General features: G+C 35.9%; 1 protein-coding gene across 3 annotated transcripts in view; it reads left to right on the top strand.

Annotated features, from left to right (window-relative positions):
- The window catches only part of NBAS (NBAS subunit of NRZ tethering complex), a gene marked incomplete at its 5' end in the record, with an annotated part of 190,930 nt that overhangs the window by 36,625 nt on the left and 140,911 nt on the right, over positions 1 to 13,394 (top strand). For all 3 annotated transcript variants that reach the window (XM_082757307.1, XM_082757308.1, XM_082757309.1), the window contains 5 exons: positions 295 to 446; positions 1,233 to 1,367; positions 1,632 to 1,710; positions 2,661 to 2,765; positions 3,040 to 3,176. In XM_082757307.1, the coding sequence (XP_082613433.1) occupies positions 295 to 446; positions 1,233 to 1,367; positions 1,632 to 1,710; positions 2,661 to 2,765; positions 3,040 to 3,176 (608 nt within the window). The remainder of the gene's footprint in view (positions 1 to 294; positions 447 to 1,232; positions 1,368 to 1,631; positions 1,711 to 2,660; positions 2,766 to 3,039; positions 3,177 to 13,394) is intronic.

Here is a 13,394-nt window from a genome sequence, read left to right as displayed (position 1 = left end):
CTGGAGGCTTCTCTTTAGCTAGTAAACAAAGTCATGTGGAGAGCCCTGCAAAGAGAATTAACACCATTACATTAACTGAACAAAACGAAGTCCACATACTGATAAAACAGAACTGAACAGAATTGTGTGGGGTATTTTCCCTATCTCACTTCTTTTTTTGGTTCACATTGCCAGTTACGAGATAAACTCGATGTTTTCTTAGTGTTCTAATGTGTTTCTTCTACTTAACGTTTCCGTTTTCATTGCTTTGGATTGAAACATATAACATTAGACCTGTGCTTTTGTCTTGGACAGAGCAAAATTAAGAAGCGTGCATGGGTTCTTCACGAGTGCCTAGAAAGAGTTCCGGAGAATGTGGATGCTGCAAAGAAGTTGCTACAGTATGGCTTGAAAGGCACAGACTTGGAGGCTCTTGTGGCCATAGGAAAAGGAGAAGATGGTGGCAGGTTTGGGAAGAGTGTTTTTTTTTTTTTTTTTTTTTTCCCCTCCTAAATCAACTAATAGTGGAAGTATTAAGATGCTTTGGCAGGGCATTAAAAAAGACATAATGCTCTGAATCAAACTATTCTATAGATGTCTACAAGGTGTTTGTTGCCATTTTACCTTTGACAAAGTACTTTGATAATGAATTTTCCCTTATGTCTGGTGCCTGCTACCTTTTCCATTACAAAGAACTTCTGATGTCGTGATTTTTCTGTGAGACTCTGTTTCTGCTGCCTCTTCTGGTAGTTGCAGCTACTCCTAATGAAGATGTTTTATTGTACGTCTTGATTGTTGTGATAATATTCTGGAAAGCAAAATGCAGTGGGAGGATTGGGTCAGTAGGTAAACGTATGCAGAGACAATTCTCTTTGGCATTCAGTTCCTGATGGAAGAATAGGATGTTCTCTCTTCATCCAGTCATCTATTACAATTGTAAGTTGTAGAAACATTGCCAATGTCAGTGTTACCTGTAGACTTCAGAAGCTTTTACCATCATAGTTGTGGGTATTTTCTTTTTTTTTGGAGGTTGGGGGTCGAAGAGGTGCTTTTCAATGCCTTTTGTTTGATTTTGCTGAGTATCTTCTTACAACAGCAAAATTCAGTATTATAATTTTCTATGAAAGTTTAAATTTTTAGTCAAGACATAAGTAGAAAACTGTGTCAATCTGCTTTTTCAGTAACCGTTCTTCATATCTTTTTTTTGTTTGTTTGTTTGTATCAACATTGATTTGGTTGTTTTTGTCCTCCAGATTTATCTTACCAGGGGAGGTGGACATTGAAATTCCCTATGAAGACTTCTTGTCAGCAGACGAAGAAACAGATGCTAAAAAGGAGAAAGAGGCCAGGAAGCATCAAGAACTGCTGTTATCAGTAAACTTCTCAAAGTAAATGCAGTGTTAAGCCATGTTCTATTCAGACTTATAGGCCTGTAACTACAGAGTTGCAAGAACATTCTTATGTACATTATTCCTGATAGAAAAGTTGTGTAGATTTTTATTTAGTGTTATATTTTATCAAACTTCTCAATTTACTGCACTTCTCAATATTCTCCAGTGCACAAAATCATTCAAATGTGTAGCTGTTTTCTTCATGTGTATATGATATACAGTATCAGTTGTAAACATGAAAATTCTTGCTTTGGTAAACAGGCTAACACTGGAACAAAAAGAACTCTGCCGTAGCAGGCTGAAGCTGTTAATTTATCTTGATCGCCTTGAAACCTATGAGGTAAAGGAACTTGGTAACTGACTTAAGTTCTTTTGAATTCTCATTATACAGATACTCCTGTAACATTTTTGTCTCATGATCATATTTTTTTGTATGTTGTAGTATTAACATTCATAGTCTTGTTGAAATGCAGGTCTCTCTCTTGAGAAGTGTAAGCTGTTTTCTGTTCAGGCTACCTCATTTCTTGTGCTTCAAGGTTGCAAATGGCTAGCTTTTAGCTTTGAGAAGCATAGTGGGGCAGAAGCCTGTTTTGAACATACTGTGGCTGTCTGCCAGCAAAATACAGACTGTTTTTTTCAGGAATAGTCATGTACAGTTTAAAGTGCATGTTAGCTGGTATTAAGTGCACTTGGCATTTACACATGAATATGGCATTAAACTAAAATGTCAGAGGGGAAATCTGATGTGTCTTGAATAATTGAACAGTTTTGTGTGTGGGAAATAACTTATACAACAACATGGAATCTAGAATTGGTGCAGGATTATTATTGCTTTGAAGCTACCTTAGTCTATTTAGGAATTCAGATTTTCTAGCAAATCTTATTTTTCTTTCACGAGTTACAGAAGTGAAACTTTTTGGAATGGAAGACTGTGTTTTTGTTTTGTTTTGTTTTGTTTTTTAACTTAACTTTGCAGTTGATACCATTTAAGTTGTGATTTTTACCAAATCCCTTTGTAACTAATGCTGTCTACACCCTAATTCAAATAACACAGAATTGCCATAGCTTGTCGGAAACAAATGTTTTCCATACTGAAATAAAATAAAATAAAAAAAACACACACACACAGGAAAAAAAAAAAAAAAGCAAACAAACAAAAAAGAATACCTGACCCCTCTCCCATGTTTTCCAGGTATAATTCATGCTTCATCATTGTATGATAAAGAAACACGTTTTTTAATGCTTCTGTAAATCTTGTATAAAAAAAAAAAAGTATCATATTTTTTAAAGGAAATCCTTGGAGGACCTCATGCAGCTAAACAGCACTACGATGGTGAATTCTTCAAGAAGTTCAGAAATCAGAATATTGTGCTTTCAGCAAGAACTTATGCTCGGGTATTAATATTTTACTATAACATACTTTTTTGCCTCTTTGACTTAAGTGCATGTTTTTTTCTGTTGAACTTGGTAGAATCTCAATGGAAATTGAAGAACTGGAGGGTGTATTTATTTGCATTTATTTATTTACAATCCGTGACCTCGATCTAATTCTCCTTATTGCTGAAGAAAATCTTAAAATTAAATGTTGTGTGATCAAAACTTACATTACTCGCTCAGTTTCAGTCTATATCAGTCCTAAACCACCACAATATATTGTTTTTCTCTTTAGGAAAGCAATGTCAGAGCCTTGGAAATCTTGTTCACTTTCCATGGATCAGCTTTGCTTCCACACAGACAAGCAATTCTCTCCAATTTCCCAGAGACAACTTCACCACATGAATACGCCTTCTTGTTGCCTGAAGCTTGGTAAGAATACGTCAGTGTTCTTAACTTAAAAAAAATCATTAACTTAAAATAAAAATAATAAAAAAAAAAAATCCCAAATCAGCTCTCTGTATAAATTGGTTTCCATTTGTAGTGATCTGCTGTTAGTTATTTCCTGGAATCAAGAGAGCAGCTTTGTCTTTGTTATTTGTTTTACTTTGTGCCATTTATGGAAGTTTTTTTTATCTCGTTTGTTTATTTATGAGAAAGTAGGGAAACTAGATTTACTTTTCACTATTAACCAAAAGAGGAAGCGTGTCCTTTTCTGATCTGGAACTACCCGTATTTACACCTGTGAAAATCTAAGTCTGTAAGTGGTTTGTAGTAACAGCCAGCATTAAGAGGCTAAAAAGTGTTTAGCTCCCTGGAAGGAACATAAATATTACATTCTTCTGGATCTGTTTCTAAATGCAATTAACCTTTAAGGAAGCAGTAACTTCAAAAGCATTAATCCTCTTGTCACTGATCGTTGCTCTCCTTACAAAGGTAGAATTAGGGAGAAAGTCTTACATCCAGACTTTTCTATTCATTCACTTGAGCTTATAAATGTTAGTTTACTGTCAATTTTATGTTAATTATTCATACAAATTTTCATAAGATTGTCTTTCTTGAACATCGTAATAATGTTCTGTGTTTTAATTAGAAGAAATTTTTGCTTCTAGGGTGTTTCTTTCAAATACTTCAGTTACAAAATCAGTTTGGAAATATATTGTTCAGTGCTTATAAAGAATTCATTATTCTTATAAAGAATTCGTTATGCTTATAAAGATTTCATTATTTAATATTTTGCAATAGTAACATATCTTTTTTTGGGAAAGATACTTTTTCTTGGAGTAGCTAATAGATACTTATTTTTTATTTGTAGTCTTCCGACATTATAGTTAGAATTTTGACTTTGAAGTTCTAACTGTACCATTTGAGTAATTCTCCACACAGAAGAGTTTTTATTCATATATTTATTCCCCTGACATTTTTCTTGGTTTATAGTACTTATAACTTCTACCTTTTCTGAGTAGAAATTAGTGTTTATTTCTTGATATCAAGTACTTTTTTTAGTGTCCTTTTTATCATTTTGAAAATATTGGGAACACATTTATTTATGGTGTGAAAACACTTTCTGTAAGGTGACAAAATTACAAGAAGAAATTACTGCAATGTTTATAAAATTGGGATGATAGATTCTAAATTTTCTCTTCTGTTTTAATAAGATTTATTGTCTGAGAGGGAGGGAGGAAGGCTTTTCTGAAATGTGGTTATGTTTTTTTTTTTGTTGATGTTTGCAAACAGGCTTTCCTTCTTTCTGAAAGATTTTTTTTTTGTGTATTTTCTTGCTGCAGTTGCTTGGTTGGTTTGCTTAAGAAACTGACTTATGTGCTAGCAGGTAAAATTTTAAGGTTTAAATATTAAAATATTTCACTATTGCTCTAGTAACAAAGATGTGAAGTTATGAGTTAAAAACTTCAGTTTTGTCTAGTGCTAAAGAATGGAAGTATGTAGTTTGAATCTTTATACCTCTGGCAGATTGGAGAGAACCTGGCAGTGCTAGGATCAGCAGATATGTTCAGGTTTGTGCTTTTCAGCAAGTTGCAGAGTAGATGACACTGTACAAGTGCAAAATGTAAATGAGAGCAAATAGCAGGTACACAGGAAATACTTACTACATTTTTATATATCTGATCTAACCTTGTTTCTAAAATTGTTAACCCTGTTGCAAACCTGATTGCTAACAGTATTGCTAGGCACACTCACAAAAGCTCTATTAGATAAATGTAATAGTACGAAATATTTACTAATGAAAGTATCTGTAATTGTGAGAATAACCTACTAATGAAATACACCGAAGTTTACTTAAGTCTAGACTTGATTTCATATTAATTTTTTTCTTAAATGGAATGTTTATTTTTTTCTTCCAGATAGCTTCAACTTCTGAGAATTCACATGAATCAAAATGAATCCATGTGAATCAAATATAACTAAAGTTCTTGGTGATTGTAAATGAGTTTACTAGGTCTTTTATTTCTCCCGTTTTTTTAAAATGGGAAACTAGTATAAACAAAATTGCTGGCAGTCTGTAGATATGCAGTTTTTGCTGTGAATTCCAGTTTAGAAGAATGTGCTATGTAGCTTTACTTCCCTGTAGAACAGAGCTTGCAGATAAAATTTGTCTTAAATAAACTGATTGAACAAGGTTGTGATTCAATTTATGAAAATATTTAATTCCCACATAATATTAAAAACTTTCAAGTGCTGACTGTAATAAGCATTTGAACAGAAGGAAAATATTGCAAAAGGGAAGCAGGGGGAATAAAGTACTCCTGGGAGTTGTCCCTATCTCCTGTGTTTATGGAGCATGATAAAAGATGGTTATGAGCTAGTCTTCTGAGGTGTCTCCTCCTTTTGGAAATTCAACACTTTGCTCTGTGTTCCTTCATCTCTAGGGTCATGCGGATGAGGAAGAACCTTGAGAATGCTAGTAGGTGCTGCTTTATTCGAGCATGGGACAAGTGAGATAGTGCAAGTAGGCACCTTTAGCTGTTGACAACAGAAAGGCATTGGTACTTAACTGTTTGCTGTACAACAGCACCAATGTGAATGCACGTAGAAGTGCTGCATCTGGAAAATGCATTACCTATGAGAAATATTTTTGTAAAGATTGTGTTATGACTGTTATTTCATTTTTGCATGGTGCCTTGAGTTAAGCTGTAGGTAGTATACTCTAAGTACTCAGGGAAAGAAATGCCTGTTTTGCTAGCGCATCCTATAGAGCATAAAGAAGGTTTTTGTCTTGTTACTGGCACGTTATCTGTGTTAGGATGGCAGTAGAGTCTGGTGTCCCAAAAAACTTTAAGGCTTAATCAGTCAAAAAGAAGTTGGCGTAACAAAGATAAGGTGTAGATTTTTTTTTTTTTGTCTTCTGGGCCAGGTTGTTAGGAAACATGCATTTTTTTTCTTTGTCTGCTTGTAAAACATCTCAGGTGATAGATATCTTTTTTTTTTTTTTTCATAATTTTTGCTGCATGTTTTTTAGCTTAGCACCTTTTGGTGATCACTCTCAGAACTGTTCAGGTTTATAGTGACTGATTTATGCATTCATGAGAATGTTTAAAAGGACTGGGAGTTACATAACCGCAACAGCTCTCTGAAGCTGAGAAGGAATCCGAAATACTAAGATACACCCATGGCTCTACATGCCTGTCAACTTCAAACTGACGTTGTGATGGACTGAAGTTACCTAGTAATGTGTTTTTGCAGGGTTGTGATTTTTTTCTATTTCTGTAATGTTTTTCTGTAATGCAATGCTTTTCTACTTCTTTCACTTTTCATATTATTTCTTAGCTTCTTGTATAATGATGACTTCTGAATCTGTAATAGGTCTGGGTTATTGGGATTCATGCTTCTTCTCAAAGATCCGTCAGGTGCAGAGTATCTGTTAAAGCAACTAGGGTAAAGGTTATAAAAGTTTAGGCATTCAGAGTAGTTGATAACTCTTTCTAATCTCTATTTTAATAACTGTAGCTAGCATTCTTAGTTTATGGTTAAGGCTGTTGCCCTCAGGTTTTTAAAGTCGATCTCATAGGAATATAATGCTTTACTGCTGTTGTAAATACATAACCTGAATCTTTTCATTTTCTTTTAATTTTCTTATCCTTATTACATTTAACTGTTATACTGCAACATTACTGTTCACACTTAAGACTCACAGAAGTTGGGAAATTCAAATGTATGGTTCCCTCAATAGCCATAACTCTCATATATTGCACACTTCACCAGTAGTAAAAACCTTCACTTTAAGATAGGAGAAACATATAGAAGTCACTTTTTAACTTTGAACTTCTACAAATACTGTTTTTCAGTCATGGCTTACAGTGAATTTTTAATGGAGAGTTGTGAATGAACTCCATTTGGCTGATACTCTGGGATAGGAATGGAAATATCTTTTAAAAACATAAAGTGAAGCTTTTAAATGCTGAAAAATTCCATGCAGTAGACTCACATCTGTGAACAGAAAAATACTATGTAATTAAACTGAGAGGTTTGTAAGCAGTTAACTTTGCCGTTGCAGGATGTTATCTTCTCCTGAATGAGGTCTTTAGTTATTGCCTGTGGCACTGCAGTTTCAACAAAGTGATTCTGTCTTCACGTCTACTTTTCTTAGTACGTAATCGGTTTGATGACTGAACATCTACAGAACTGTTGAACATAGACTACTAGTTCTCTTCTATTAGTTTTTCTTCTCTTCTGCTGAACTGCTTTTGTTTTTAAAGTAGCTCAGAAGTGTTCATCTTTAAAGAATTCATCCTGTGGTCAGTTTTCTTTTTTGTTTGTATTCCTTTTTATAGCACTACCATGAGATAAAACTTCTGTTCTTCTTATTTATATGCAGTCCTTTACACTAAGGGAAAGAGGGGAAAACACAAAGTGGTTCAGAAATAGAGGATCAATGTAGTTAATATTAATTTCAAGGATCTGCTTTGAAAAAAAAAATCACAAATCTCACCTCCTACTGAGAATTAGGAAAATCAAGTTTTGAGGGGAAGATTAAATTTACATGACAGCATACAGTCTCCTCTTTGGACTGACTTCTGGTAGGAGTGAAGAAAGTTATTGTGGTCTATGTAAAAATTAAAACAGTGGTTCGGAAGAAGAGAAGCTCTTCTTAAAGCAGGCCTGTGTGGGGATCTGTGGATCTTCAGGGACAGTTCACTTAGGCTAAAAGGATGCTGCAGAAAGTAAGCTGGTGAGTTACTGTAGGTATTAGTCTTGCAGATTTTTTTAAAGATGAGAATGAGAACTTGAAACAATGAAGGGACTATGGAGAACATGAGCTGTTGACAAGGGAGATGGGAGTTTTCACAAGAACTGCTATGCTTAGGTAGAGTTGCCATTCAGAGAGACAAGGTTATTCAAAAAAGGCAAAAGGAAAGCCCTGCTTTTGCATGTGAAGAAACCATTGCAACAATAAGGGTTGGAGACTGACTGTCTGGGCAGCAGCTCTGCTGAAAAGTACCTTGAGGTTCTGGTAGACACAAGCAGGTTATGAGTCAGCAGCACATCCTGGCAGCAGAGAAGGCCAAAAGTGTCCTGGTCTGCATGAACAGAAGCACAGCCAGGAGATGGAGCAGTCAGACTACAGCACTCGTTCAGCTGCATCTAGGATACTGGGCACCCAGTACAGGAAAGATATCAGTGAACTGGAGCAAGCTCAGAAGAGAGACATCAAGATGCTTGGGGATCTGGGGGGCTGGGTGTGTTCAGCTGGGTGTGGGTCACAGGGTTGCCCAGCAGCAATTTTCTAATGCCTTACTGTATAGGATGTGTACAACTGTGGGTGTTGTTTGTAGACTTAACAAGATTTTCTGTTTGTTTCTGGTGTGTTTGTGCCTAACTTATCCTACCTTAATTTGCCATGATGCATACTGTTTTGCATTCGTACTCCTGAACTGTACCTTGACTTGGCTTCAGTGTTATTCTCTGAAATTATATTGCTGTTATTGTCTTGTTTATATCCTTTTTTTTAATGGAGTTTATGATCAAATTTCTTCCACAAACATTCATTATGCTTTATAAATGTATATTTGTAAAGAAGTATTTTCACTATGATGCGGCAGACTGGGAGTTCAGCTGTGTCTTTAAAGTTAGCCCATTTTGATTTTGTGAAAGCTATTGCCTCACAATTTCAGTTGTATATATCAAGGAAAAACACCACCACTACCAACAACAAGCAAGCTTCTGAAGTGTCACTGAATAATGTTGATTGACATTTCTGATATTTAGATTATTCAGTCCAGGTTGCTTTAGGACGAAGTTTCCTCTCTTTCCAGATTATATATGAGGATAACCAAATCATTAAAAAGTAATGTGATTTGTTTATGCGAAATCAGATAGCACATTTTTCTCTGGTGGCGGAGTTGCTTCAAAAGACCTGTCACTGAAATGCGCACCGTAGGAATTCTGAAGTGTAGCTAACTGTGGCAGCCAAAAGCTGCTGGTATACCTTTTCCACTATTTAATGTGGATCAGTTTTCCCAAACTGTTTGATGCTTTTGGCACTCTGTTTTAGGCACTAGCTGTGCTTCACTGCTGCTTAATTTTTCACATCATATGGATACTCTGAAAATGAAATGCCTCTCTCTCTGCCTACTGCTTTTGTGTCATGTAATATGTTGAGTAATGGGAAACCTAAAAATATACGTAGTCAATTCTGTAGTTGCATTTGCTAATTCATTACTAAACTACCCCATGTCTTCATGCAGTATGAAAAATACAAATGCATACATATCATAGCTGTTTCAGACAGTGTATCTGGGATGCATTTCTTACTGTATTTCATCTGCAGTTCTAGAGTAATTCTAACATCATAAAATTTTCAGAGCTGTAAGAATTGCAGAGCAACAGAAACTGGAGTTGATTTTCCCATTGAAAACAGGGAATATATGAAATTTAACAAGAGCAAATACTGGATTCTGTACTTGGATTTATGGACAGACTGGGGAATGAGAGACTGGAGAGCAGCCCCACAAAAAGATTGAGGACTTGGGTCAATGGCAAGATGAATCAGAGTCAACAGTGAGCCATAGCTGCTAAAAGGGTCAACCATACCCTGGGGTTCATCAGGTGCAGCACTGCTATCTGGTTGAGGGAAGGGATTGTCCCACTCCTCTCTGGGCTGGTGCGGCCTCACCTCCAGTATTGTGTGCAGTTTAGGGCATCACAATATAAGACACAAAACTATTAGAATGTGTCCAAAGGAGAGATATGAAAGTGGCAAAGGGTCTGTAGGGAAAGATATAAGAGGAGAAGCAGAGATCCCTTGGTTTGTTCATCCCCAACCAGAGCAGGCCGAGGGGAGGCCTCATGGTGGCCTGCAGCTCCCTCACGAGGGGAGCGGAGGGGAAGGTGCTGAGCTCTGCTCTCTGGGGACAGTGACAGGACCCGAGGGAATGGCATGGAGCTGGGACAGGGGAGGGTCAGGCTGGGTGTTAGAAAGCTCTTCACAGAGAGTGGTTGGGCAATGGGACAGGCTCCCCAGGGCAACGATCATGGCACTGAGTCTGCTGGAGTTCAAGTAGTGTTCAGACAACATTCTTGGACACATGGTCTGATTTTGGGACGGTCCTGTGTGGAGCCAGGAGTTGGACTTGATGATCCTTCTGGTTCCATTCCAACATGGGATATTCTGTGATTCCATGGTTGCTCTCTAAGAATACAGACCTTGGCCAAATGAGTTTCTGGGTTAAAATGAAAAAGAATACTTTATAAAATTTCCCTTGCAAATCCTGTATTATTTAGCCTTATTTTAATGCATTCATATCGGTGCATAGTGGGATTATAGAAATAATTTTAATATGAAGTCTAAACTCCTTTGTAGAGTACATACAGTAAAATACGAAAGCTGGTAATTCTGGTAGGCATACAAGTGCTATCAGGGCTAAAAGAATATTTGAAGGTTCAGTATTTTATATTGCTTATCACAAAACATAGTGGAGAATATTTAAAAATAAAATTTAATAAAATCATTACGAAGTACATTTTTCAAACAATTTTTGAGTGGATAACAAAACATTTGATGGAAATACTACCTTATTTTGCTGTTCAGTATCTTTCCTATATAGCTTTTCTCTTAACATATCAGTCAGTACCTGTTGTCTCATTTAAATACATTATGTTCTATTCCAGTATGTAACATGCAAGCTTTCAAATAGAAAATTAGTATTTTCTCATTTTTTTTCTCAGGCAATGAGAGATAAATTTAAAAAAGGCAAACATTCATCTGCTACCCAAATAGTTTGAAGAAAAAAAAACCCACTCTTTTAAAAATGTACGTGTCTTTCAGCAAAAAGATACTATTTCATAAGTGTGTTGAGGTGAACTGACTTTTGTTTTCCAGGCTGGATTCAATTTGCATGGTTTTACAAAGGAAAACTAGAATAAATAAAATCCTCAGCTGAAAGAATCTCAGACAGTTCCTCTGAATGAAATGCTTGAAAGAAAGAAGGAAAAAAAAAAAACACAACACACCAACTAACCAAACACAAAGTTACCATTGGCAATAGAAAGAATTGTCCTTAGAGAGAAAAATAATCTGCAGGTTTGAATGAATGCAGTTGGTAAGGTACAGAAACTACAATAGCATGGGTCTCTTTTATCAGAGCAAAGAATGTGAAGAGTTGGCAACCCAATGCAAACAATAGAGTGGAAAAAGCAACAAAGGAAAAATGAGCTCTTTTTGCAGAAATAGAGTTGAATACCTCCCTAATTTGTCAATTTACTGAGCACCAATCATATTTACTCTAATGTTAAAAAAAAAAAAAATAGATGGGGGGGGGGGGGGGGCAAGGATGGGAGAAACAGTTGCTGAGAGAAGTAGAAGAAAAAAGGATATACAAAAAGAAACTCCTAGGTAATCTTTGTGTGGAGTTAGGTATGTTGCACCTGACAAGTTTCTTTTAATTGGAAAAGGATGCCTGCCTTAGTGACTATAGAGATCTGTTCCAGCACCTGGAATTTCGGGTGCCCATTTTGTTTTTAAGTACAGTCTTTGACCTAGAATTTCAGTTTCTAGAGCAAAGTGGTGAAGTTGCATAGCATAAACGTAGAGCCTAATGAATGCTGGAGGCAGTAGCATAGACTGTATGTTCCCCATACAGCAAGCTACTTGTGCATGCTGAATTTCCTTCCACACCAGGCAGACTTATGTATTCTATGTGGTAGTTCTGATGTGTTCCAGTGGTGCTGAGTTTGCTGCATGTGTATTGTAAACAAAATAATGGTAGAAAAATGGAAACCCTGTCTCTTAGCATATACTTAGTTTCCTATCTCTTCCTCTTCTCAGTCTCATTTGTATTCAGTGCTTTTGGGTTTGCAGAATGCTGTGGTATTTTAATGCCTGAAATCTTTCTAAACTTACTGTTTCTCAGCTGATCGCTGTTACTTTCCCAGAGTTTTGTTACCCTTTTCTGCATATGTTGTTGTAGTTACTGATACAGAGCTATGGGGTAAACAGGGGTTGGGGGGAAGAGGGGAATCTATGCTAAAACATAACAATTATTTAAGAAAAAGAAAAAGCCTTGTGATAAATGTTGAGTTAAATACATCTCTTTAATATTTGTTTTGACTTTGTAAAATGCTTAGATACCTTGATCTATCCTTTGCTAGTGGCAAAATTGCTTTATTTCAGTCCTTGTGTTAGAATTAATATGCAAAGAGATTTTCTAAACTCTTCACAATGAGGGGAGAAAGCAAGGAAGGCAGAATGCAATCAAATAGGGGACAGGAGGGATTTGAGAATTTTTTTAGAATTGTTGAGGAGGTGAGTGAAATAAACAATTAGCTCCATGTGTGTGTGTGCTTTGTGAATTTAGCTTGAGAAGAAACATGTATGTTAAGACTGACTTTTTAAAATTGCTTAATTCTACTAGGATAAGATACTTCACAGTTAACCTATTCTTTTTTAACGTTGTTTCCTTTAAGCATTTAGAGAACATAGGTGCTGATTGCTGTTTGCTTCTTGGTGAGAACGTTAAAAATCTGAAATTACCTTCTAAGTGTATTCCTATGGTGAACCTGAATACTTTTGAAATGGCAAATCAAGCCAGAGCAGAAAATAGTTTCAAAAGAATTTTTGGTCGCTTTTCCATACACCTGCCTCAAAGTATTTAACTTTTTCTGCTGTGAGAAGGGGAAAAAGATGGAATGAAAGTTTCCAGTCAAGACTGCACTGCATGATGATTTTTTCATATGAATCAAAAAGTCTACTCTTCAGTATTTTGTGGTGAAGTCTCCTAATAAGCTTTTATGAAAAACTTTTGAAGTAAGCTTATAGAACTTCTTGAATTGATGTGTGTGGACAACTGTAGGTTTCAGTCCTGCAAAAACCCTTTGGCGAAACATGAGATTGGTCTTGGTAGATTTGGCTAGAAGACAAATGGCCAATAGGCAATGTGAAAGGGGAGGAAAAAAAGTGGTATGGACAAGCACATTGCCACATTTACCTGAAGTTTCTCAAGAAACTTTAATATATGGCTCAAATATTCCTGAACTTGGTATTTTCTAGATGTGTAGTAAACTTTATGGTGCTTTTTTTATTTATTCTTTATTCTGAAGACTTTCTAATTGTGAAACCAAATACTCATTTTTTTATCCTCTGTTGGGCAGTAGGTAGTTAAGAGCTTATGTGTACATGGTATAAGCTAGTATCTG

This window comes from Aythya marila, assembly GCF_965140915.1.
Source record: "Aythya marila genome assembly, chromosome: 3".
Classification (NCBI taxonomy): domain Eukaryota; kingdom Metazoa; phylum Chordata; class Aves; order Anseriformes; family Anatidae; genus Aythya; species Aythya marila.
The sequence above is the reverse complement of the archived record's forward strand: the minus strand, read 5'-3'. Positions and strand labels throughout refer to the sequence as shown.